This window comes from Heptranchias perlo, chromosome 5 (genome assembly GCF_035084215.1).
Source record: "Heptranchias perlo isolate sHepPer1 chromosome 5, sHepPer1.hap1, whole genome shotgun sequence".
NCBI lineage: Eukaryota > Metazoa > Chordata > Chondrichthyes > Hexanchiformes > Hexanchidae > Heptranchias > Heptranchias perlo.
This window is the reverse complement of record NC_090329.1, coordinates 46,306,694-46,332,759: the sequence shown is the minus strand read 5'-3', so window position 1 is coordinate 46,332,759 and position 26,066 is coordinate 46,306,694. Positions and strand designations below refer to the sequence as shown.

Below are 26,066 nucleotides of genomic sequence, written 5' to 3'. Positions count from 1 at the left end.
AGTGCCACGCAGTGTCGAAATCTCTAAGTTGAGTTATTTTGACTACATGGTTGCAAGTGGTTCTTGGATGGCCTTGAGGTCTTTGCCAATCTAAAGGGAAACTTGATTAGGATGCAGGGCTCTCTATAAGTCGAAGTTCTCGTCTGATTGTGCAATATGTTGCAGCTTTCAGAGTCTGATGGTTTAGGAGACAGTGGGTTGTTCTGTGCAACTTCTGATCTCTGTGTTCCTGACGTAGCTGTACCAGTGGATTCGAGGTATTCGTCGGAGATATCATTAGTCAAAGGCAAACAGTCTTGATAGGTCACAAACTGTAAGAGCACATGTATCTGCTGCATAAGTCAAGACTGAGATAACAAGACAGTTGCACAATCTGAGCTTGGTTGCTAGTTGGATTCTTGACTTTCACGCATTCTGGTTAAGAGATCGCATAACACCTCTGGTGATCTCAATTCGCAGATGTATCTATCCTTCAGAGGCATCTGAGCTGTGCATGGAACTCCCAAGGTAGTTAATTTGTCAACTCTCTCTATGATTTCATTGATCACAGTGGTGGAAACTGGAGGATTTGAGACTTCAAAGTGCTGCAATTTAGTTTTCTATTAGTTGAGTCAAGACCTAATGGTTCAAACCCGTTTTTGAGGATACTCAGGGCCAGAATTAATTTCTCTAGCATTACTTACTTCACCATTTCTAAAACTCTAGTACAGGTGCCAATAAACAAGAGGAAATAGAAAGCTTAGAAAGGGTGACAGAATGAGAGGGGCATTACAAATAAGCCTAGAAATTACTGTTTCTGATATTAGCATATGGATTCTTAATGCATTTATCTACTATTTGAATGGAAATGTCAACCTGCTTATTTTACACCACCATTAAAAAAGCAAAGGAATGCTAGTCAAGCACATTGAATGTTCATAAGCAAATAACGCAAATGATAATTTTTAGGTTACAGAACTAATTCATAAAGTTCAGGTTACTGCATTGTCAAAAGCATTTCACAAATGTTGAACACTACCTGTGACAGATGATTTTTCTAATTTAAATCCCATTAGGTGCACAAAGGATTGGGAGAGATAGATAGCACTAGAGTAAGAAATAGTACAGTATTAGGTGGGATCAGACTAAGAGAGAATACGAGAAGGCCAGTGCAGGTTTAGAGTGCATGTGGGTAAATAAGGTTGGCGAGCTGCAGGTGCAAGTAGGCACATGGGAATATGATGTGGTGGCGATAACGGAGCTGGCTCCAAAAAGGGTAGGATGGGTACTAAATATTCCTGGATACAAGGTGTTCAGGAAAGATAGGGAAGGAAAAAAAGCGGGGGGTGTGGGGTGGCTGTATTGACTAAGGAGAATATTGCAGTGCTGGAGAGAGAGGATGCCCCTTGAGGGGTCAGGGACAGAATCTATTTGGTTAGAGTTAAGAAACAATAGAGGCGCCATTACACTACTGGGTGTATTCTATAGGTCATCAACTAGTGGGAAGGATATAGAGGAGCAAATTTGGAGGGAAATTACAGAGAGGTGCAAGAACTATAGAGTAGTGATAATGGGGTCTTCAACTATCCTAATATAAGGAATCTTACAACACCAGGTTATAGTCCAACAGTTTTATTTAAAAATCACAAGCTTTTGGAGGCTTTCTCCTTCGTCTCACCTGACGAAGGAGAAAGCCTCCGAAAGCTTGTGATTTTCAAATAAAACTGTTGGACTATAACCTGGTGTTGTAAGATTCCTTACATTTGTCCACCCCAGTCCATCACCGGCATCTCCACATCATATCCTAATATAGATTGGGATAGTAACAGTGTAAAGGGCAAAGAGGGGGAAGAATTCTGAAGTATGTTCAGAACTTTCTTGATTGGTATGTTTCCTGCCCAACGAGGAAGGAGGAATTGCTGGGTCTAGTTCTTGGGAATGAGGTGGATCAAGTGGAGCAAGTGTCAGTGGGAGAACATTTAGGGAACAGTGATCATAGTATCATAAGGTCTAGATTAGTTATGGAAAAGGAGAAAGAGCAATCTTGAGTAAAAATACTTAATTGGAGGAGGGCCAATTTCAATGGGTTGGGAACGTACCTGGCCCGGGTAAATTGGAATCAAAGATTGGCAGGCAAAACTGTAATCGAACAATGTGCAGCCTTTAAAGAGGAGATTGTTCGGGTACAGTCTAGGTACATTCCAATGAGGGGGAAAGGTAGGGCAACCAAAGCCAGAGCGCCCTGGATGAAGAAAGAGATAGAGAGTAAGATGAAGGAGAAAAAGGGGCATATGGCAGATGTCAAGTTGATAATACAAGTGAGAACCAGGCTGAATATAGAAAGTACAGAGGAGAAGTGAAAAAGGAAATAAGGGGGGCAAAGAGAGAGTATGAGAATAGACTGGCGGCTAACATAAAAGGGAATCCAAAAGTCTTCTATAGGCATATAAGTAATAAACGGGTAGTGAGAGCAGGAGTGGGGCCCGATTAGGGACCAAAAAGGAGATCTACTCATGGAGGCAGAGGGCCTGGCTGAAGTACTAAATGAGTAAAAGAGGAGGTAGTTGAAATACTGGATGGGCTAAAAATTGATAAAGAGGAGGTACCAGAAAGGCTGGCTGTACTTAAAGTAGATAAGTCACCCGGTCCAGGTGGGATGCATTCTGGGTTACTGAGGGAAGTAAGGGTGGAAATTGCAGAGGTGCTGGCCATAATCTTCCAGTCCTCCTTAGATAGGGGGTGATGCCAGAGCATCACTGGAGAATTGCAAATGTTACACCCTTGATCAAAAAAGGGTGTAAGGATAAAGCGGGCAACTACAGGCCAGTCAGTTTAACCTCGGTGGTGGGGAAGCTTTTAGAAACGATAATCTGGATCAAAATTAATGGCCACTTGGACAAGTGTGGATTAATAAAGAAAAACCAGCACGGATTCGTTAAAGGCAAATCGTGTTTAACTAACTTGAGTTTTTAATGAGGTAACAGAGAGGGTTGATAAGGGCAATGCAGTTGATGTTGTGTATATGGATTTCAAAAGGCATTTGATAAAGTGCCACATAATAGGCTTGTGGGCAGTGGCAGCATGGATACGAAATTGGCTAAGTGACAGGAAAAAGAGAGGAGCGATGAATGTTTGTTTTTCGGACTGGAGGAAGGTATACAGTGGTGTTCCTCAGGGGTCGGTGCTGGGACCACTGCTTTTTTTGATATATATTAATGACTTGGGCTTGGGTGTACAGAGCATAATTTCAAAATTTGCAGATGACACAAAACTTGGAAGTATAGTAAACAGTGAGGAGGATAGTGATAGACTGCAGGAGGATATAGAATGCTGGGTGGAATGGGTGGACAATGCGGTTGAAATTTAAAGCAGAGAAGTGCGAAGTGGTACATTTTGGCAGGAAGAACGAGGAGAGGTAACATAAACTAAATGGTACAATTCTAAAGGGGGTGCAGGAACAGGCAGGACAGGTTGAGAAAGTGGTTAAAGAAACATACGGGATCCTGGGCTTTATAAATAGAGGCATAGAGTACAAAAGCAAGGAAGTTATGTTGAACTTCATAAAACACTGGTTCGGCCACAACTGGAGTATTGTGTCCAATTCTGGGCACCGCACTTTAGGAAGGACGTGAAGGCCTTGGAGAGGGTGCAGAAAAGATTTACTAGAATGGTTCCAGGGTTGAAGGACTTCAGTTACATGAATAGACTGGAGAAGCTGGAGTTGTTCTCCTTAGAGCAGAAAAGGTTGAGAGGAGATTTGATAGAAGTGTTCAAAATCATGAAGGGTTTAAATAAAGTAAATAAAGAGAAACTGTTCCCATTGGTGAAAGGGTCGAGAACCAGAGGACAAAGGTTTAAGGTGATTGGCAAAGGAACCAAAGGCGACATGTGGAAAAACTTCTTTACGCAGCGAGTAGTTATGATCTGGAGCGCGCTGCCTGAAAGGGTGGTGGTAGCAGATTCAATCATGGCTTTCAAAAAGGAATTGGATAAATACTTGAAGGGAAAAAATTTGCAGAACTACGGGGAAAAAGTGAAGGAATGGGACTAACTGGATTGCTCTTACAAAGAGCTGGCATGGGCTCGATGGGCCGAATGGCCTCCTTCTGTGTTGTAACCATTGTATGATTCTATGATTAGTATGAGGTCATGACCTGAAAATGTAAAGTACTACTCTTGTGGAAACTTTCTGCAGTAAGAAATAGAATATTTGGTAAATTAGAAAAATAATGAATGACCAGAAATAATAGTTCTCATTTTTATTTCTGTGCTGTTAAAAAGGCCAAGGATCCAAAATCTAGCAAGAATTACAGACAATGATATTGACGAAAATGTTGGCTAGTTAGCTGGAGAAAAGAAATGATTCCCTAGTTCATGCATACCATCTAGGCTTCATGAGAAGTAGGAACGTGCAAAATATACTTAGTAATTTGGACCATTGTAAACCAGCTGGTACTTCAGCTATGATTGTCTCCTTGGATGTGGTTACGGCGGTGAGGTTTCCTAGTGGCAATGAATGACTCAGATCATTGTTCTTATTGTGGGTTCAAATATTTTAAAGCAAACTCGAGGCCTGTATCGTAACTAAAGGAACAGCAGGCACGGCTGTCTCATTTCACCTTTTTCTGGCTATTAAACTATAGGGGGCATACAAAGAGTTAATGTTGGAGCACAAATTTATACATTTTCAACATAAGAAAATGTTTCTTATGACTGTCCTCCAAACATATACCATCTCAGTTCTTTAATTCCTCTGCAATTCAGAAAGTTTTGTGAGAAGTTTCCTGCTTTCTAAATGATATTATAATTCAAGTTCATGTTTTGACACCTTTACGGATAAAATTATTTGTTTCCATTCTACAGACAGCTGCCTCTTAAATCCTTAACATAGAAAATGCACTAGTGCCAATAATGGGTCAATGTTTTTTCATTCATAAAAAAATGTATAAAATTGGAATCTTTAACTCCAATCTCAGAAGAGCTTTTGCTGCTGCTCTGGTATTGTACTTTCTACTTATCATATTGGCCTACATTTTAGGATCTACAGTTCACTATACTGAAATCATAAACATGTGCACAAAGATTTTTCTTTAATTTCACTATATATAATGAACAGTGGAAATCTTCTCCTTTACTCAGGTAACCCAGTCAATGTCAATTAGTTGTGGATTATGGAGCTCAGGGTAACAAAGGAAGAAAAAAAGAAAGAACTTACATTTATATAGCACCTTTCATGTTCCCAAAGTGCTTTACGGCCAATTAATTACTCTTGACGTGTGGTTGCTGTTGTTTAATTGACAATCAATTTGTGCACAGTAAGATCCCACAAATAGAAATGAAATGAATGACCAGCTAATCTGTTTTTGGCTGTGTTAATTGAGGGGTAAGAACTCCGCTGTTCTTTTTTGAATATTGCCATGGGATGGTGTAAGTTCAGCTAAGAGCTCATAAGGGGCCTTGGGTTTAATGTCTCATCTGAAAGACAGCACCTCTGACAATGCAACATTTGTTCAGTATTGCACTGAAATGTCAGCTTAGATTATGTGCTCAAGTCCTGAAGTGGGACCTGAACACAAGACCTTTTGACCTAGAGATGAGAGTGTTAACACTGAGCCATTATTGAGTTTTATTTTGAGAACTGATATAGGAACTGGGTTTAGATTTCAATTATCATTTTACTTAGCACCCCTATCAACTATTGGAAAGGTAAGATTTGAATCTTGTTAAGTTTAGTGTTGAATCAAGGTGAAAGGGATCTTCCTACCAATGGTATCATTCAGTACCTAGTTACGCTACCTAAAAATGATAAAACAACATCATTTTTCTTGGATGACATCCAATGATATCTGCTCCCCCGATATTGATGACAGGTGGAAAAATCTCTCAGTATTGTTGACTAAGCTTGATGTCCGAGTACAAATGATAAGGAACCAATATAAAGATAGAAAAATTGTTTTGTGGCGTAACAACTATTATAAAAACCCTAAAATGCTGTCATGTATTTAACTACAACTATCTAAGTACATCCAATGCGTGTTGAAATTAAAGTACTTAGCTTACTTATTAAAAGACTTTGTTCTCTGGTGATCATCCAAAACATTTGAAGAAACCTTGTACATTGTGTTAACTTGTCAGCATTTTATCTGGTTCCTTCCCCCACACACTGTGATCTCTGAACTATAAGGGTAGGGAAGAGACACCTCTTGTTTGAAAAAAAACATTTTAAAAAAAGTATATGAAGGTTTTCATGGACAGTGTTTTTTTTATCTGTCGTCCTAGGATAATGGGTATTTGGTTTTTCTCTGCTTGTTTAGTGTTACTCTCTTCTAATTAAACACAAATTGGAAATAATTTCCTTTTGATCCATTTTGCTGGTAAATCTTTGAGCTCCTTTGATAGTTTAGTGAGCACATACACTAACTGACCAGTGTGGTATGGGATGAGAGCTGGGGAAACATAGAACTAAAAGATACAAGAAGAGGAAAACTAAGAAGCTGAGAATAGACAGGGAGATCCTGAAGAGGATTGATTGCAGCATCTTTGGGCTAAAAGGAGATACAGTAGAGAGAGCTACTGCTCTAACTCCATTCCAGAATCTCTTCTGGGAATGCTTGAACCTTGCAGCAAGAAAAGCAGGGCCCAGATCCTGACTGACTGCCAGCCTTGGGCTCCAACTGCCAGCCAACCTCGGATCCCAACCTTTAGCCAATTCTGGACCTCAACAGCCAACAGCCTGGATTCCTATCGTCAGCCAGCTCCAGACTCCGTCTACCAATCAGCTTCAGACTTTTTGCCCATTAGTCATCCAATGGGCTCGATTTTAAAAGTAAAAAACGGGTGGGTTAGGGTCAAGGGGTCATTGAAAATTGCCACCATTTCAGACCCGCCTCCAACCCATCCATTTCTGATTTTCACGGAGGCGGGACGAGGGGTGGGTAGCCAACCTGCTCCCAGGAGGCATGTGGGGCCTTAAAACCTTTCAAGGAGGCTTCAGCCCTCCATTTTTAACTAATTCCCCATTTCAACCCTGGGGGGCTGGGGTTCCCGGGCCTTCTGTTTTACGCTTCGTGAAAGGAGGCGAGAAGGCCCGAGACTGTAGTTAAGTGCCTAGAAAGGCACATCTTGTGGGCTCAGAGGAGCAGGAGTGTTTCTCTGAGTGTTTTTTTACCTGCACCGAACCCCCCCCTCCCCCGATTGCGAAACCCCTGACCCCGATCATCTGACTCCGATCCTCCCACTCCGACCCCGATTCACCAACCCCGACCCCGATTCTCTGACCCCGACCCTCCGACTCTGACCCTCCGACCCCTGTCCCCGATCCTCCCACCCTGATCCCCCGACCGATCCTCCAACCCCGACCCCGATCCTCCGACCCCGATCCCCCGACCCCGATCCTCCGACCCCGATCCCCCGACCCCGATCCTCCGACCCCGATCCCCCGACCCTCCCCCTCAATGATCGCAGACCCCTACGATGACCCCCTATCCAGTCCCCCTGCCACTGACCCCCGATCACATCCCCCATGACTCGCGACCCCATGCCCACCTATGCCCACCCGTGCCCCTGTGCCCAGCTATGCCCACCTGTGCCCCCGTGGCCACAAATGCCCATTTCCCACCTGTGCACCTTGCCAACCTGTGCCCCTTGCCCACCCATGCCCCCCAATGCAAACAAAGACTTACCTGCAGACGTCCTCTCCCTGGCTGGTCTCCCGTCCGACTGACAGGCAGGTCTCAGTCGGACGGTAAACCGACAAAAAAAAATAAAAGACGTCCTTATGTCAAAATTGTAAGGACGTCCAGGAAACCCGTATTAATGGGTGCCCCCCACCACCCCCCCCCCCCCCCCCCGCCCCCTTCCCAGCTCCATTTGAAAGTTGAGCCCAAGTCTTTTGACAGCCAAGCAGCCCTGGACTTTTCAACAGCCATTTTTAAACTCTAAATTATGGACTCTTATGGGCTAGTTCCATAATGTCACATTTCCAGTGGGGATCTGCTCTTGCTTGGGAGCATTGGTGGGAAATTGTAGGGACACAACCAATGATTTTCTGTCTATTTCCCTGCAAGCGCTGATCCATACGTTGAACATGTAATTTAAAGACATCACTTTGTTTTCACTTTTGTGCAAGTTTGGGCTGGTGCTCTGGGCCTAGGTTCCCTCCCTCTCTGTCATCTATCTCCCCGTCACACTCTTCTCCCCTCTTCATCTCTTGTCCTTCCTCCCCTTCTGGTATTTGTCATTCACACTTCCACACCCCTCCAATCTTACAGCACCATGCCCTCTTGGTTTCCCATACCACCTATTGCTACTCCCTCATTGATTGCCTTTTGTGCCACGGTCCCAGCTTTGAGTCCTGATAGACAGGCCTACAACTTCCCTCTGCCCTACCCAAGGCATCGTCCCAGAGTAACAATGGCAATTGTATCATCCTACTTTCCCGGACACATGTCACCCACTTTATCTTCCAGGGGTAAACATCTTCAACCTCTTCTCTAACTCTTTTTAACCTCCCCCATCCCCTGACCCCTCCAATCCATATAGCCTCATAAAATATTTGCTCCATTGAGAAAAAAACTCCCTCTATCCATGACCTGATCCTGGATCTTACTCAAATATGGTTTACTGATAATTCATTCCCTCTAACTGAAGCAGTTTTCTCCATTTTCTTCATTTTCCTGTGTCCACTTACACTTCTAGGACCTTCTTTTCATTTGAGTACCAAACTATCCCTCTTGCCCCACCTTTCTCAAGGTTCTCACTGTTTACTTCTTTCCTAAGCCAAACAACCCCTCCCCCTGTGACTATTTTGAAAAATCTCTTCCCTATTCTCCTTACTTAGGCTTTGCATTGAACTTTATCTTTTGTGACTTCAACCTAGAGTTAAATTTTCTCTGCTCCCTCTCCTCTATCTCTTATCCCATCTCCTATTTGGTATCAGATTCCCTCATCCTCCATGAAGCAACCATTTGAGATGGCAACTCAATTCTACAGAACTGCTGGCTTTCCCAGAGAGTCATCAACCCAAATTACCATTCGCGTACCATAAAGCCCTATATTTTAAATTCCAATGTATATGGCATGTGATCACCAACACAAGTCAGTGCTTGTTTCCTGGATGCTCTCACAGTGCCTCCATTTTAAGGCAAGCATCATGCCGTTCTTATTTCAAGGGGAGTGAAGAATGGAAGGATGGTTTCAGGGAAGCCTATGCAGCCATGGCCATGACACCCACGTGCCAACAGAAGTGGAGTGTAGGTGCAATGAAGCTTCTGTTACAAACAGAATTATTGTCATCTGATATCTTGACGCAGTGCTTCACATGTCTGGCTAGGTTGGGGACAGTCTCACAGTATTCACCTCCTCAATGGTTTCTAGAATAATTGCCAACTGCTGCATGCTTCATAACTTCACCCTGGGAACAGCACTCAGTATCGAGCTCAATGACCAGGATGGAAAAGCCATGGCAGAGTAAGAAGGCCACAATGACAGCGAGGAATTAGCAGACATAACAGGAATGCAGCAAAAAAGACCAGGGCAGCAGGCACTAATTCCAGAGAGTGCTACAGCATCACCAGCTCTTAAAGGGGCAAACCACATGTGTCAAGTAGTTGCTGCCAAACCATCTTCTATATTTTTATACTCAGTTGTTTAAATACCGCCTATTAGTATCTTATGCTGGGCTTGTGCTATATTGTAACCAATGATAAATAAATACTCAGCACAATCTTGAAATTAAGTACAGGGCATTTATTTCCTTTATTATATAATGTGTGAATGTTGGCAGCTTGATTTGGTAGGGTGCTGCTTCTCGATGCTTGTGATTTGTTTTGGAATCAGATCTGTGCTGAAACTTAACCTACCCCCACCCCTGTCAATGACAGTTGCTACATCTTAATTTGTCACAATGCTGTAAAGTACTAAATCAGAATATTTTTCATTATATTCAAGAATAATTCCACACATTCTTCAGTTGCTAACAAATTATTCACGTTTTAGATGCTGGATACTTCATGTACTTTGATACTAAGAATGCAAAGACTGATCAAAGCGCCATTCTGGAATCCCGGATCCTTTACCCCAAAAAGACTGAGCAGTGCCTTCAGTTCTTCTATAAAATGACAGGAAGCCCTATGGATAAGCTTGTTGTGTGGATGAAAATGGATGACGGAACTGGAACTGTTCGAAAACTAGTTAAAGTTGAGACTTTTAAAGGTATGGGCTTTTGAGGTTTATGATGAGTCACGTTTAATGTATAGTTTAACATTAGTTTAACATGAAGCTGTTGACAGAATATATTGTTTCTTAAAGAATAAAGGATGAAAGGCTCTTTAGGTAAATGCACTGTGCGGGATAGTACCTACTCTTAATGTCCAGGAGGTCCCAGATTTGATGGCTGATCTGTGTAGATAGACGATTGCACTGGGTCTGGTGATGGGAAAGCTGCAACTGGCCTCAGTCTTCCTAGGCTAGGAAGGGATAAATTATTCAGGGCTCCTGCTCAACACTGTCCAATGAACCCTACTGTAAAATGCACAGGTATGGACATTGGTGAGGACAGGATCTGTGTTGCCCGCAGTCAAATAGCCTGTTGACATTCACTCTTTGGTGTTTTTCCAGCATTGATATCATCATCCCTGGGATATATATGATTCAAAAAATATGAGAATATCTTATATTTTTTAAGAAAATGCCAGTATCAGCAACATTTCCACTGCAGTGAAATATATATAAGTATCATGAAATGGAGAAAGAAGTTGGACAGAAGCTGTTTCAGTCCGCTTTTCCACCATTAAATCACTTCCCCCAAGTTCCCTAGCACTTTTTGGCCCTACCTGCAATCTGCCCACCGAATCCCGAGTGCCCTCATTTCAGTATATGCTGATAAGAGACAGTGGTGCTGCAGCTCCCAGTTTCCAGCTTTTACACTCACAATATAGTCAAGGTAACTTAGATTGAGAATTATAAAGTGCAACTGCTGCCAGGATCAGTTGATACAGGCAGAAGTGAGGAAATTCTGAGCCTGAGGAGTCTGGAGAGTTTGACTAGCGATTTATGCAACTTTTTTTGAATCTTTCCAATCATGTTTCTGTCCCTGCAACAGTATCAAAATGGCCCTCATCAAAGTCACAAATGACATTCTTTGTGACTGTGATCATGGTACATTATCCCTCCTTGTCTTCCTTGATTTCTTTGCAGCCTTTGGCACGGTTGACCACACTATCCTTGTCCAATGCCTCTCCTCCATTGTCCTTGCTTCATTTCACTCATACCTATCCAATCATAGCCACTGCATCTCCAGCAATGGTTTCTCTTTCTCCCCCCCTCCAACCCCCCCAACATCATGACCTCCAGACTCTCCCAAGGATCTTTCCTTGGCACCTACCTCATCCTCATCCATGTGCTGCCCCTTAGCGACATGATCTGCAAACATAGGTTAGGTTCCACATTTGCGCTGATGACACCCAGCTCTATCTGCACCACCTCTCTCGACCCCTCCGCTGCTGCTGTCTTTTCAGACTGCTTATCTGAAATGTAGTCTTGGATGAGCCGCAATTTACTTCAGTTAAACATTGGGAAGACCGAAGCCTTCGTCTTTGGCCCCCGCCACAAACTCCATATCCTTCTCACCGATTCTAACCCCTCCCCGGCTACTGTCTCAGACTGTTTGAAATCTTGACATTCCATTTGATCCCGAGCTGAACTTCCAACCAAATATCCTCTCCATCACAAAGACTGCCTACTTCCACCTCCGTAACATCGCCTGCTTCTGCCCCTATCTCAGCCCACCTGCTGCTGAAATCCTCATCCATGCCTTTGTCGCCTCTAGACTCAATTATTTTAATGCTCTCCTGGCCGACCTCCCATCCTTCACCCTCTGTAAACTTCAGTTCATCCAAAACTCTGCTGCCCGTATCCTATCCTGCACCAGGTCCAGCTCACCCATCACTCCATCCTCACTTACCTACATTGGTTCTCAGTCCCCCAATGCCTCAGATTTGAACTTCTCATCTGCATGTTTAAATCCTTTTGTGAAATAAATATAATTATAACCAAAATGATAAACCAACTGTATGGTTCAAAAAGTACTGATTGGAAATAATATTTTTTCACTTTGTCGTTCAAGAGTCATGAAGCCACCCAATTCCATATCAATTTATTATATTTCATTTCACCCACGTCCTCTATGCATACTCTACTTACTGTCACCCGAGCACAACGCAACGCCATCAACGCTCTCAAGACCAACCGCAACATCGTCATCAAACCAGCGGACAAAGGAGGAGCCATAGTCATACAGAACAGAACAGACTATTGCAAAGAAGCATACCGACAACTGGACAACCAGGAACACTACAGACGGTTACCCGCAGATCCGACCAAAGAACACACCCACCAGCTCAACAAACTGATCAAGACCTTCGATCCAGACCTTCAAAGCATCCTACGCATTCTCATCCCACGTAATCCCCGCGTGGGAGACTTCTACTGCCTCCCAAAGATACACAAAGCCAACACACCCGGACGTCCCATCGTATCAGGCAACGGAACCCTGTGTGAGAACCTCTCTGGATACATCGAGGGCATCCTGAAACCCATCGTACAGGGAACCCCCAGCTTCTGTCGTGACACTACAGACTTCCTACAAAAACTCAGTACCCACGGACCAGTTGAACCAGGAACACTTCTCACCACGATGGACGTCTCGGCACTATACACCAGTATCCCCCACGATGACGGCATCGCTGCGACAGCATCAATACTCAACACCAACAACAGCCAATCTCCGGAAGCCATCCTACAACTCATCCGCTTCATCCTGGATCACAATGTCTTCACCTTCGATAACCAGTTCTTTACCCAAACACACGGAACAGCCATGGGGACCAAATTCGCACCCCAATACGCCAACATTTTCATGCACAAGTTCGAGCAGGACTTCTTCACTGCACAAGACCTCCAACCAACACTATACACCAGATACATCGACGACATTTTCTTTCTATGGACCCACGGCAAGGAATCACTAAAGAGACTACACGATAACATCAACAAGTTCCATCCCACCATCAAGCTCACCATGGACTACTCCTCAGAATCAGTTTCTTTCTTGGACACACGAATCTCCATCAAAGACGGGCACCTCAGCACCTCACTCTACCGCAAGCCCACGGACAACCTCACGATGCTCCACTTTTCCAGCTTCCACCCTAACCACGTCAAAGAGGCCATCCCCTATGGACAGGCCCTGCGAATACACAGGGTCTGCTCAGACGAGGAGGAACGCGATGGACACCTACAGACGCTGAAAGACGCCCTAGTAAGAACGGGATATGACGCTCGACTCATCGATCGACAGTTCCGACGGGCCACAGCAAAAAATCGCATAGACCTCCTCAGGAGACTAACACGGGACGCAACCAACAGAGTACCCTTTGTCGTCCAGTACTTCCCCGGAGCGGAGAAACTACGCCATGTTCTCCGCAGCCTTCAACATGTCATCAATGAGGACAAACACCTCGCTATGGCCATCCCCACACCTCCACTACTCGCCTTTAAACAGCCACCCAACCTCAAACAGACCATCGTTCGCAGCAAACTACCTAGCTTTCAAGAGAACAGCGTCCACGACGCCACACAACCCTGCCACGGTAACCTCTGCAAGACATGCCAGATCATCGACACAGATACCACCATCACACGAGATGACACCACCCACCAGGTGCATGGTTCATACTCCTGTGACTCGGCCAACGTTGTCTACCTCATACGTTGCAGGAAAGGATGCCCCAGAGCATGGTACATTGGCGAGACCATGCAGACGCTGCGACAACGGATGAACGGACACCGCGCAACAATCGCCAAACAGGAGGGTTCCCTCCCAGTCGGGGAACACTTCAGCAGTCATGGACATTCATCCACCGACCTTCGGGTAAGCGTACTCCAAGGCGGCCTTCGAGACACACGACAACGCAAAATCGTCGAGCAGAAATTGATAGCCAAGTTCCGCACCCATGAGGACGGCCTCAACCGGGATCTTGGGTTCATGTCACGCTACACGTTACCCCACCAGCGAACAAATGTTATCTGTTTTTAATATAATGGGTCATTTGCTGGCTCTCTCTGCCTTCCGGATGTTTCTGCCTCTCTCTGTGTTTTTTTTTCTCTGTTTTTTTTCCCTGTTTGTTTTTTTGTTGAATGTGTATTCGGAGGTTCTGCAGGTAACACCTCTCTGTCTGAACACGGTGATTGCCTTGGCAACGGGCAGTTGCAGGGGCAGTCTGTAAACACCATGTATTATTGTTCAATATGTATAAATGCGTAGGCTTCAAGGAGATCTTGAAACATTTGCCTGAGGAAGGAGAAAATCTCCGAAAGCTTGTGAATTTAAAATAAAATTGCTGGACTATAACTTGGTGTTGTAAAATTGTTTACAATTGTCAACCCCAGTCCATCACCGGCATCTCCACATCATGCCTACTTACTGGAAGCTGCGAACAACATGAAAGTCCATGTTTTCAGCTTTATTATACTACAGAACTATGATAATCTGTAAATAAAACTATCAGGGGGCCTACAGAAGTCTGTTGAAATTGTGGCAAAACTGAAATACTCAATTTTTTCACCGACACTCTTTGCTTCTCTTTAGGTGATGGCACCCACTCCTGGAACATTGCCCACGTAACTTTTCACGCAAAGGCCAAGTTTCGTTATGTCTTCCAAGGTATAAGTGGTAATTCCACAAATTCTTTGGGTGGTATTTTCCTCGATGACATCGCGTTTACTGAGACCCGCTGCCCTAATGCCTTCTGGCATTTGAAGAACTTCCATTCCATTCTTCAAAACACCGGATATAACGACAGCATAGAAAGTCCACGGTTTTATAGCCCAGAAGGTTATGGCTATGGCCTCATCTTAAACCCTCACAGTTCTCGTTATATAAACTACACAGGCCTCTTTTTCCATCTGTGCAGTGGTGAGAATGATGACATCCTTGAGTGGCCAGCTGGGAACAGGCAAGCCACTGTCACAATAATGGACCAAGACCCTGATGTAAAACTTAGAATGTCATCCAGTAGAAGCTTCACTACGAATAGAAGCCACGTAATAGCAGGTGAGAAAATAACATGACATATCTCCATTACAACTTCAGCACAATACCCCTGTGTTTGAACAGTATTCTATTAGAAAGGAATTGGTTCATTGGGCCGAATGGCATCTCCTTGTTCTCATTTAATATGATGCGTGCACATAGAGGATACTGTGTGGGAAAGAGTTCAATTAATTTTGTGCTCCATGAGTGAAAGTGATCAGATAACCATGGGAGTAACTTTAGCCCCAAAGAATGGGTGGGTTCGGGGTGGGTGGGAGGTAAAAATAACAATTTATTGAAGTGGGACTGCAACCCGACTCCAACTTCTGGGTTTAACACAAGCGAGTTTGGATGCGCACGCATCTGAAACCCAGAAGTCCCGTCCCCACTTAATGACGACGGGCAGATTGTTAAAGGGGCAATGTGCCTCATTGAAATAGTTAATTTTTTGTGGATTCTAAAGCTGAAACAAATTTAAGTTCACCTGCACGGGTTTCCCATGTCTTCTTTTTTTTTTTATTCGTTCACGGGATGTGGGCGTCGCTGGCAAGGCCGGCATTTATTGCCCATCCCTAATTGCCCTTGAGAAGGTGGTGGTGAGCCGCCTTCTTGAACCGCTGCAGTCCGTGTGGTGAAGGTTCTCCCACAGTGCTGTTAGGAAGGGAGTTCCAGGATTTTGACCCAGCGACGATGAAGGAACGGCGATATATTTCCAAGTCGGGATGGTGTGTGACTTGGAGGGGAACGTGCAGGTGGTGTTGTTCCCATGCGCCTGCTGCCCTTGTCCTTCTAGGTGGTAGAGGTCGCGGGTTTGGGAGGTGCTATCGAAGAAGCCTTGGCGAGTTGCTGCAGTGCATCCTGTGGATGGTGCACACTGCAGCCACAGTGCGCCGGTGGTGAAGGGAGTGAATGTTTAGGGTGGTGGATGGGGTGCCAATCAAGCGGGCTGCTTTATCTTGGATGGTGTTGAGCTTCTTGAGTGTTGTTGGAGCTGCACTCATCCAGGCAAGTGGAGAGTATTCCATCACACTCCTGACTTGTGCCTTGTAGATGGTGGAAAGGCTTTGGGGAGTCAGGAGGTGAGTCACTCGCTGCAGAATACCCAGCCTCTGACCTGCTCTCGTAGCCACAGTATTTATATGGCTGGTCCAGTTAAGTTTCTGGTCAATGGTGACCCCCAGGATGTTGATGGTGGGGGATTCGGTGATGGTAATGCCGTTGAATGTCAAGGGGAGGTGGTTAGACTCTCTCTTGTTGGAGATGGTCATTGCCTGGCACTTATCTGGCACTTATCTGGCTGATTCTCATCTGGTGAAAGCAGGCAGGTAGGGCCTGATCCATGAGATGAGTGCCTTTATTGCACTGCTTGTGGGACAGAAGGAGCAGGAGTGCTTCCTCCAGGGCCAACAAGCTCACTTGGTGTGATCGGACTCCTGTGATCAGCCGCGCTTCCCCCCACGATGGCAGAAACCCCTGACAGTAGACCCCCAATCCCATATCCGAATCTTCATCTGACTTTGCCGATCTGATCACCTCCCTGTCCCCCATCCTTTCAAAGGCCCCCTCCCCCGATCTTCTCCAGCCCCCCCCCCCGCCGATCTTCTCCAAGGCCCCCACCCCGATCTTCTCCAAGGCTCCCTCCCCCGATCTTCTCCAAGGCCCCCTCCCCCGATCTTCTCCAAGGCCCCCACCCCGATCTTCTCCAACGCCCCCTCCCTTGATCTTCTCCAAGGCCCCCTCCCCCGATCTTCTCCAAGGCCCCCACCCCTGATCTTCTCCAACGCCCCCTCCCTTGATCTTCTCCAAGTCCCCCCCACCTCGATCTTCTCCAAGTCCCCCCCACCCCGATCTTCTCCAAGTCCCCCCCACCCCGATCTTCTCCAAGTCCCCCCCACCCCGATCTTCTCCAAGGCCCCCCCCCGATCTTCTCCAAGGCCCCCTCCCCGATCTTCTCCAAGGCCCCCTCCCCCAATCTTCTCCAAGGATCCCCATGATCTTATCTAAGGCCCCCCTGATCTTCTCCAAGTCCCCCCCACCCCAATCTTATCCAAGTCCCCCCCACCCCGATCTTCTCCAAGACCCCCTCCCCCGATCCTCTCCAAGGCCCCCTCCCCTGATCTTCTCCAACGCCCCCTCCCCTGATCTTCTCCAAGGCCCCCTCCCCTGATCTTCTCCAAGGCCCTCTCCCCCGATTTTCTCAAAGGCCCCCCCTCGATCATGTCCAAGGCCCCCTCCCCTGATCTACTCCAAGCCCCCCCCCACCCCGATCTCCTCCAAGGCCCCCTCCCCTGATCTTCTCCAAGGTCCCCTTGATCTTCTCCAGGGCCCCCCATATCTTCTTCAAGGCCCCTTCCCCTGATGTTCTCCAAGGCTCCCCCCCGATCTTCTCCAAGGCCCCCTTCCCCAATCTTCTCCAAGGACCCATCCCTGATCTTCTTCAAGCACCCCCCATCTTCTCCAAGGCCCCCTGCCCTGATCTTCTCCAAGCCCCCCCCCCCAATCTTCTCCAAGGCCCCCTCCCCTGATCTTCTCCAAGGCCCCCCTGATCTTCTCCAGGCATCCCCCCACGATCTTCTCCAAGGCCCCCCCCCTGATCTTCTCCAAGACCCTCTCCCCCGATCTTCTCCAAGGCCCCCCCCGATCTTCTCCAAAGTCCTACCTGATCTTCTCCAAGGCCCCCCACCCCGATCTTCTCCAAGGCCCCCTCCCCCGATCTTCTCCAAGGCCCCCTCCCCCAATCGTCTCCAAGGCCCCCTGCCTCGATCTTCTCCAAGTACCCCCATGATCTTCTCCAAGGCCCCCCGATCTTCTCCAAGTCCCCCCCACCCCGATCTTCTCCAAATCCCCCCCGCCCCGATCTTCTCCAAGGCCACCTCCCCCGATCTTCTCCAAGGCCCCCGCCCCGATCTTCTCCAAGGCCCCCCTCCCCCGATCTTCTCCAAGGCCCCCTCTCCTGATCTTCTCCAACGCCCCCTCCCCGATCTTCTCCAAGGCCCTCTCCCCCGATTTTCTCAAAGGCCGCCCCTCGATCATGTCCAAGGCCCCTTCCCCTGATCTACTCCAAGCCGCCCCCCACCACGATCTCCTCCAAGGCCCCCTCCCCTGATCTTCTCCAAGGTCCCCTTGATCTTCTCCAGGCATCCCCCCACGATCTTCTCCAAGGCCCCTTCCCCTGATGTTCTCCAAGGCTCCCCCCGATCTTCTCCAAGGACCCCTTGATCTTCTCCAGGGCCCCCCATATCTTCTCCAAGGCCCCTTCCCCTGATGTTCTCCAAGGCTCCCCCCGATCTTCTCCAAGGCCCCCTTCCCCAATCTTCTCCAAGGACCCATCCCTGATCTTCTTCAAGCACCCCCCCATCTTCTCCAAGGCCCCCTGCCCTGATCTTCTCCAAGCCCCCCCCCCCAATCTTCTCCAAGGCCCCCTCCCCTGATCTTCTCCAAGGCCCCCATGATCTTCTCCAGGCATCCCCCCACAATCTTCTCCAAGGCCCCCCCCCTGATCTTCTCCAAGACCCTCTCCCCCGATCTTCTCCAAGGCCCCCCCCGATCTTCTCCAAAGTCCCACCTGATCTTCTCCAAGGCCCCCCACCCCGATCTTCTCCAAGGCCCCCTCCCCCGATCTTCTCCAAGGCCCCCTCCCCCAATCGTCTCCAAGGCCCCCTCCCTCGATCTTCTCCAAGTACCCCCATGATCTTCTCCAAGGCCCCCCGATCTTCTCCAAGTCCCCCCCACCCCGATCTTCTCCAAATCCCCCCCGCCCCGATCTTCTCCAAGGCCACCTCCCCCGATCTTCTCCAAGGCCCCCGCCCCGATCTTCTCCAAGGCCCCCCTCCCCCGATCTTCTCCAAGGCCCCCTCTCCTGATCTTCTCCAACGCCCCCTCCCCGATCTTCTCCAAGGCCCTCTCCCCCGATTTTCTCAAAGGCCGCCCCTCGATCATGTCCAAGGCCCCTTCCCCTGATCTACTCCAAGCCGCCTCCCACCACGATCTCCTCCAAGGCCCCCTCCCCTGATCTTCTCCAAGGTCCCCTTGATCTTCTCCAGGCATCCCCCCACGATCTTCTCCAAGGCCCCTTCCCCTGATGTTCTCCAAGGCTCCCCCCGATCTTCTCCAAGGACCCCTTGATCTTCTCCAGGGCCCCTCATATCTTCTCCAAGGCCCCTTCCCCTGATGTTCTCCAAGGCTCCCCCCGATCTTCTCCAAGGCCCCCTTCCCCAATCTTCTCCAAGGACCCATCCCTGATCTTCTTCAAGCACCCCCCCATCTTCTCCAAGGCCCCCTGCCCTGATCTTCTCCAAGCCCCCCCCCCAATCTTCTCCAAGGCCCCCTCCCCTGATCTTCTCCAAGGCCCCCCTGATCTTCTCCAAGACCCTCTCCCCCGATCCTCTCCAAGGCCCTCCCCCGATCTTCTCCAAAGTCCCACCTGATCTTCTCCAAGGCCCCCCCACCCCGATCTTCTCCAAGGCCCCCTCCCCCGATCTTCTCCAAGGCCCCCTCCCCCGATCTTCTCCAAGTACCCCCATGATCTTCTCCAAGGCCCCCCCGATCTTCTCCAAGTCCCCCCCACCCCGATCTTCTCCAAGACTCCCCCCGCCCCGATCTTCTCCAAGGCCTCCTCCCCCGATCTTCTCCAAGGCCCCCGCCCCGATCTTCTCCAAGGCCCCCCTCCCCCGATCTTCTAAAAGGCCCCCTACCCTGATCTTCTCCAAGGCCCTCTCCCCCGATTTTCTCAAAGGCCGCCCCTCGATCATGTCCAAGGCCCCCTCCCCTGATCTACTCCAAGCCCCCCCAACCCCGATCTCCTCCAAGGCCCCCTCCCCTGATCTTCTCCAAGGTCCCCTTGATCTTCTCCAGGCATCCCCCCACGATCTTCTCCAAGGCCCCTTCCCCTGATGTTCTCCAAGGCTCCCCCCCCTGATGTTCTCCAAGGCTCCCCCCGATCTTCTCCAAGGACCCCTCCCTGATCTTCTTCAAGCCCCCCCCCCCCATCTTCTCCAAGGCCCCCTGCCCTAATCTTCTCCAAGCCCCCCCCCCCAATCTTCTCCAAGGCCCCCTCCCCTGATCTTCTCCAAGGCCCACCTGATCTTCTCCAGGCATGCCCCCACGATCTTCTCCAAGTCCCCCCCACCAATCTTCTCCAAACTCTCACCTGATCTTCTCCAAGGCCCCCCCCCCGATCATGTCCAAGGCCCCCTCCCCTGATCTACTCCAAGGACCCCCCCGATCTCCTTCGAGGCCCCCTCCCCTGATCTTCTCCAAGGCCCCCTTGATCTTCTCCAACGTACCCCAAATCTTCTCCAAGGCCCCCCCCAATCTTCTGCAAGGCCCCCTCCCCCGATCTTTTCCAAGGTCCCCCCCTCCGACCTTCTCCAAGCCCCCCCCCCCCCACTATTGTAAGCTTGTCACATTATAATTACACCCACTTCCCAATGCAGGACTGACTATACAACTTTAAAATGGGGACTGAATTATGTCTGGTCCAATTATCTTTTGCTCACTAACCTTGTTTCACCTGAAGATTACACTTGGTCTTGACTCCCCGTGTAAAGTACCACGTGAGAATGCCTAGGGCCCGATTTTAGCACCCGGTCTCGGGTGCGTTCTCGGCGGGGGGGCCTCTAAAATCCAGATTTCGAGGAGCGGGACCGGATCGCACCTCGATCCCGCCCACTTCCGGGTTCCGCGCTGACGTGCGGGGGTGCGTGCGTAGCCCCCGCTGGTGGGAATCCCACAGGCAATTAAAGCCAGCGGGGTTCCACTTGAGTGTATTTATCTAGGTATTTCAGGTCATTAAATGACCTGATTGAGCTGTTTATTTAACAGGTGTGGGATTTTACAGTGAAATGAGACTGTTTCCCATACTGGGGGAAACACTCACACTCTCAACGGACGTGTTGCAGCCAGCAGCCTGTGGCAGCTGCCAAGGTGCATTCCACAGGTGGGAGGGGAGAGCCTTCACCAACGCAGGAGGACACTCTGTAACATTGGGCAACGCCTGCCCTCCACCACCCTCCTCCAAGCAAGAAGATTCACCGGCGTGGAAGTGCAACCCCTGTGCGAGGACACACTTTTCTAGCGTGCACAACCCCGCAAACCTACACCTGCCAGACGGGTGCTGCGTTGACATCCTCGGAGGACGAATAGCATGACCAGCCTCAGCAGCCTCGCAGTCCACGCCGTCCGCCTCAGAGACGTGCATCCCCACAACACGGTGCTGCGGCACATCCACCTGCACAGCAGGATGGAGGGCAACCGCAGAGAGAGATGCGTTGCAGGAGGCACTACCCTCCGCACAGGGTCTACAGACCGAGGCTCAGCTTCATGGACCTCTCTGAGCAGCAGTGCATACGTAGGCTCAGAGTCACTCGCCAGGTAGTCGCCGACATCTGCAGCCTCCTTAATGACGAGCTGCTCCCGGATGGACCAAGCAGCATCTTCTTACCCGTCGCCGTCAAAGTCATCACTGCCCTCAACTTCTTCGCCTCCGGATCCTTCCAGGGTGCCACGGGGGACATCACCGGGGTCTGTCAGTCGTCTGCACACAAGTGCATAAGGCAGGTCACCGATGGGTTGTTCCGCAGGGCCTCGACCTACATCAACTTCGCCATGGATGTGCGCAGCCAGACGGAGAGGGCGTTGGATTCCATGCTGTGGCTGGCTTCCCACGGGTGCAGGGTGTAATCGATTGCACCCACATAGCAATACGGGCACCTCCACATGAGCCAGGGCTGTTCATCAACAGGAAAGGGTATCGCTCCATGAACGCCCAGCTCATTTGTGACCACCGCCAGAGATTCCTACACGTGTGCGCCAGATACCCTGGCAGCTGCCACGATGCCTTCGTCCTCAGGGAGTCCACCGTCCCGCCCCACTTCCACGCACCCAACGCCGGCAACGGCTGGCTCCTCGGCGACAAGGGATATCCCCTGCACACGTGGCTTATGACACCTCTGAGGAACCCCATTACCGAGCCGCAGCGTCGGTATAATGACAGCCACACTGCTACCAGGTCTACAATTGAGCAGGCTATCGGGCTGTTCAAGATGCGCTTCAGGTGCCTTGATCGTTCCGGGGGAGCACTCCAATACACGCCATTCAGAGTGGGACGAATTATAGTTGTCTGCTGTGCCCTGCATAACATGGCACTACAGAGAGGGGTGCCGCTGGAGGAGGCCCCATGCACACCCGCCACCCACATTGAGGACGACAATGAGGAGGAGGTGGAGGAGGAAGAGGAGGAGGAGGAAGAGGGAGAGGAGGAGGAACGACCCATGCGCCGAACACCGGCTCACCTGCGTGCTCGTCAGGCCAGGGAGGCACTCATATGCCAACGGTTCTCCTAACATCACACTGTGTGAGGCGTTCACATGTTATAACGTGCACAGACGAGGGTCCATACAGGCTCCCTCCACAGAAGAGTGGTGCCTGTACACCTGCACCCACTGTATTATGCCCAATGGGTGGGACGGGGTGGTCGGCGTCATGATGAGGCGCACGGAAGGGACATATTGCACAAGCCGCAGAATTATGGACAAGAGGTGGCAGCATTGGTGAGAAAAAGTGAGTTTATTTTGTGGTGACATTCAAAGAGTGGAAATTAAAAAAAAACAAATAGACAAACACCCGGGTGCAATCCCTGTGTGCTCACGGAACTTTAGGCTTTCGTTTTCGGGACCCCCTACGTGGTGCTACCCCTGTGGCTCCAGCAGAGGTGGTGGCAGGTTGCTCTTGTTCGTGCCCTGACCGGGTAGATGCTTTGGGCCGACGCCCCCTGGGTTTCGGTGCCCGTGAGGGCACCTCCACAGACTGCTCCTCCTGCACCTGTGCAAGGGCAGACTCGGCCACCTGGAGAGGATGGACTATGGCAGGCACTGGTTGAGAGGGGGGCAACGGGTGAGACGTGGGGGCGCCTTGAGTAGCGTCCACACTTCCATTTCCCCGTTCACCATCTTCCCTCTCATGGCCAAGGCCCACATCACCCCTTCCACCCTGCTGGACGGCAGTTTGGATGACGTGGGTGAGACCTTGCAAGGCCACCTCCAATGTATCTATCAACCTGTTGATGGCGGCAGAATGTTGCTCACCCTGATTCCGAACAGCCGTTGTGAGGGCCTGGATGGACTCATTGGTGAGCTGTGTGTGACGCTCGAGGGAGGCTAGCCTGTCCTCCACCGCAGACGTTCCCACACCTACCCGTGACACTATCTCAGAGATGCCTTCACGTCCCTGCGACACTATCTCGGCGATACCCTCCTGCACCTGTGCCACCATTCCCCTCATGCAGGAGTTGGACTCCTCCATCCTCCGTGCGATTGTGGAGAGTGCGCGTGGCACCTCTCCCAGTACCTCAGCAATGATCTGGTGCCCCTCGACGACTCTCCTTTTGACAGGTGGCCCCCTGGGTTCAGCATCTGGGTCCGGCTGAGCAAAGCCTGGAGAAGAGTGCTCCCACCGACGCGGACCCTCCGCGGCTGACCCTGCCACCAGGGTCTGCTCATGCTCACGTGTGCGTGGTGACTCACCATGTGCAATCCCAACTAACTGAGGGGGGGGACCCACCGAGGTGTGTGTATCTGCACTGGTGGATGCAAGACTCATGTGTGACGATGCACCCTCAGAGACGGGCATGTCCTCTGAGGAATCGCCCTCAACCGAAACGTCGATCGCAGACGGTCCTGCAAGAGAACAGAGGGAAATATCAGGCATGTGACCAAATGTTGCGGTGCGGCATATGCCATGTGATGCTAAGATCATTCGCGATCATGAGTGATGAGTGCCAGCTTTCCCTTACCGGCCGTTTCGCCAGAACCAGACTTGCCATCCGCCATCGACAGGCAATGCAGCGTGCGGCTGATCTCCAGTGCCTCGACCTTGGCGTCTGTCAGGGCCACCTCGTGTGGCGGGCCCCCTCCGGTGCGTGCCCTATCGCGTGCGTTCCTGGCCCTCTTCTCCTGTGAGGGCAAAACACAAAAACGTTATTGAGTGATGATTACAATGTGAGACGCTTCAAGCATTGGTGTGATTGGGTTGAGCGTGTGCCAGATGGATGGGAGGATGCGTGTGCCACATGGCCATCCCATTGTATGGGCATTGGGGTGTGTGGTAGTGGTCGAGTGGGGACAGGGACGGTGGGTACGTGCAGGCACTGTGAGGCTGATAGTTGGGTGGCTGTGAGGATTGGTGCGGGAGCGCAGTGCTGTCAGTGGAGATGGGGTTGTGAGGTGTTTGAGGTGATGTGGAAGACGGAGTGACGCAGAGTGCGTTAGTGTACTCACTTTCCCGGACCTGGTGAGGTCATTGAATCTCTTGCGGCACTGAATCCAAGTGCGGGTGGTGTTTCCCCTGCTTGTGACCTCAGCGGCCACCTCCTCCCATGCCCTCTTGGTGGCGCTGGCAGCGCACCTCCTTCCATCCGTGGGGAACAGCGTCTCCCTCCTCATGCGGACCCCGTCCAGCAGCACCTGGAGGGCGTGGTCCGTGAAACGGGGAGCAGCCTTACCCCTGTGCTCCTCCATCCTTCATGGAGTATAGTTTGTGGCTGGAGGGGCTTTGGTGGACTGCCCCTTTAAATAGAGCGCCACCATCGCTCAGACGTCAATGCGCATGCGCAGGCCGCCGGCACGTAGCTGAGAAGCGCGGAACCCGTAACTGCCGGCTAATTACATCAATCATCCCGTGATCGCGCGCGCAACGCACTCAATTTGGACGGCGCGTTTTCCTCGAGCCCGACTGACCACCCGCTGCCAACCTGCACCCCTGGTAAAATCGGGCCCCTAGTGTCTAAACAGCATTATTCTCTTTATTTTTCTTGTTAAGTAGTATAGTAATATTGCTTCAATTTGATAACATTCTATTTTGTAGATTTGTTAGTTTAAGATACTAATTGATGAGGCTGAAATATAAGGTACGGTGAGGAGGTGGGATGGTGATCTGCACCATTGATGCCATCATAAATGTTAGCAGTAGACCAGCTGGTTATCATTTCAGTATTTGGAGGGTTTCAGGCAAATAAGAATATGACAAAGAACAACAGTATTAGGGGAGCTATAAGAGGGATTACATTGCCGATAAAAAAGAAACTCAGCTTATCAGTGTCACTTGAGCCTTCATTTCACTCAATATAACACACGCTTGAGTGTCTCACATGGTATCTACAGAATGTTGACAGGTTCTCTGGCAGAGGGTGGTGCACTTAAAAAAAATGCTATGCCCCTGCATGAAGCCAGTCTGATCGCACAATCCCTGAAACAAGAACAGGCCTGTTTGTGCTTGTGCGTAACGTTTTTAAAAAGCAGCAACTGAACATCCAGACTCCTCGAAGCCTGTGCAAACTCGGAAAATTGTCCCATTGTTGCCTGCTTGTTGATTATCAGAATTGTCTGATAGCGACTCCCAAGTCAGCTAGTTGAACAGGTAGTCACCCTATTTGGACTTAATGGCCTTTTCCTATTCTCAAAAATTCTTATGATCATAGAGCCATATGGTACCATATGACTCTTACAAACTCTTATTGGCTGTTTGATATAGGAAACTAACATGTCTTGTATATCACCCATCGAACAGCAAACCCTCTGTAATCTGCTGAAGAAAACTGTTTGATAATTTTTTTGTCAATCAGATGGCTATATAATTTCACAGTAACAATACAAGAATATGTATTGTACCCTGTGGATGATGTTGAATTGAATAAAATATTATCCTGATGATGTGTTCTTAACTATATTTTTTCTGATAAGAAAACCCTCATTAGTTTGGTCTACAGCTTTCTCTTCAATGAGTTGTGAGGAAAAGATCACCATGCACTGCTAACAGTGCAATACCATATTTGAATCCATAAGTCACAATGCATATATTGTGTTCTCTACTATTGTATAAGCAGCAATTGCCTAAAGCTCCAACAATCCAGCATTTGTTCAATCTAATGCTTTATTTAGCCTTAAAAACATTTTGAATAGTGCAAAACCCGGGTGAATGGTTAAGATGAAGAATGTCCCAC

At 49.1% G+C, this 26,066-nt stretch overlaps 1 protein-coding gene across 1 annotated transcript in view; it reads left to right on the top strand.

Annotated features, from left to right (window-relative positions):
• The window catches only part of LOC137321726 (meprin A subunit alpha-like), a 44,000-nt gene that overhangs the window by 9,494 nt on the left and 8,440 nt on the right, over positions 1-26,066 (top strand). Inside the window, exons 10-11 of the mRNA XM_067984307.1 lie at positions 9,976-10,191; positions 14,627-15,091. Coding sequence (XP_067840408.1) covers positions 9,976-10,191; positions 14,627-15,091 — 681 coding nt within the window. The remainder of the gene's footprint in view (positions 1-9,975; positions 10,192-14,626; positions 15,092-26,066) is intronic.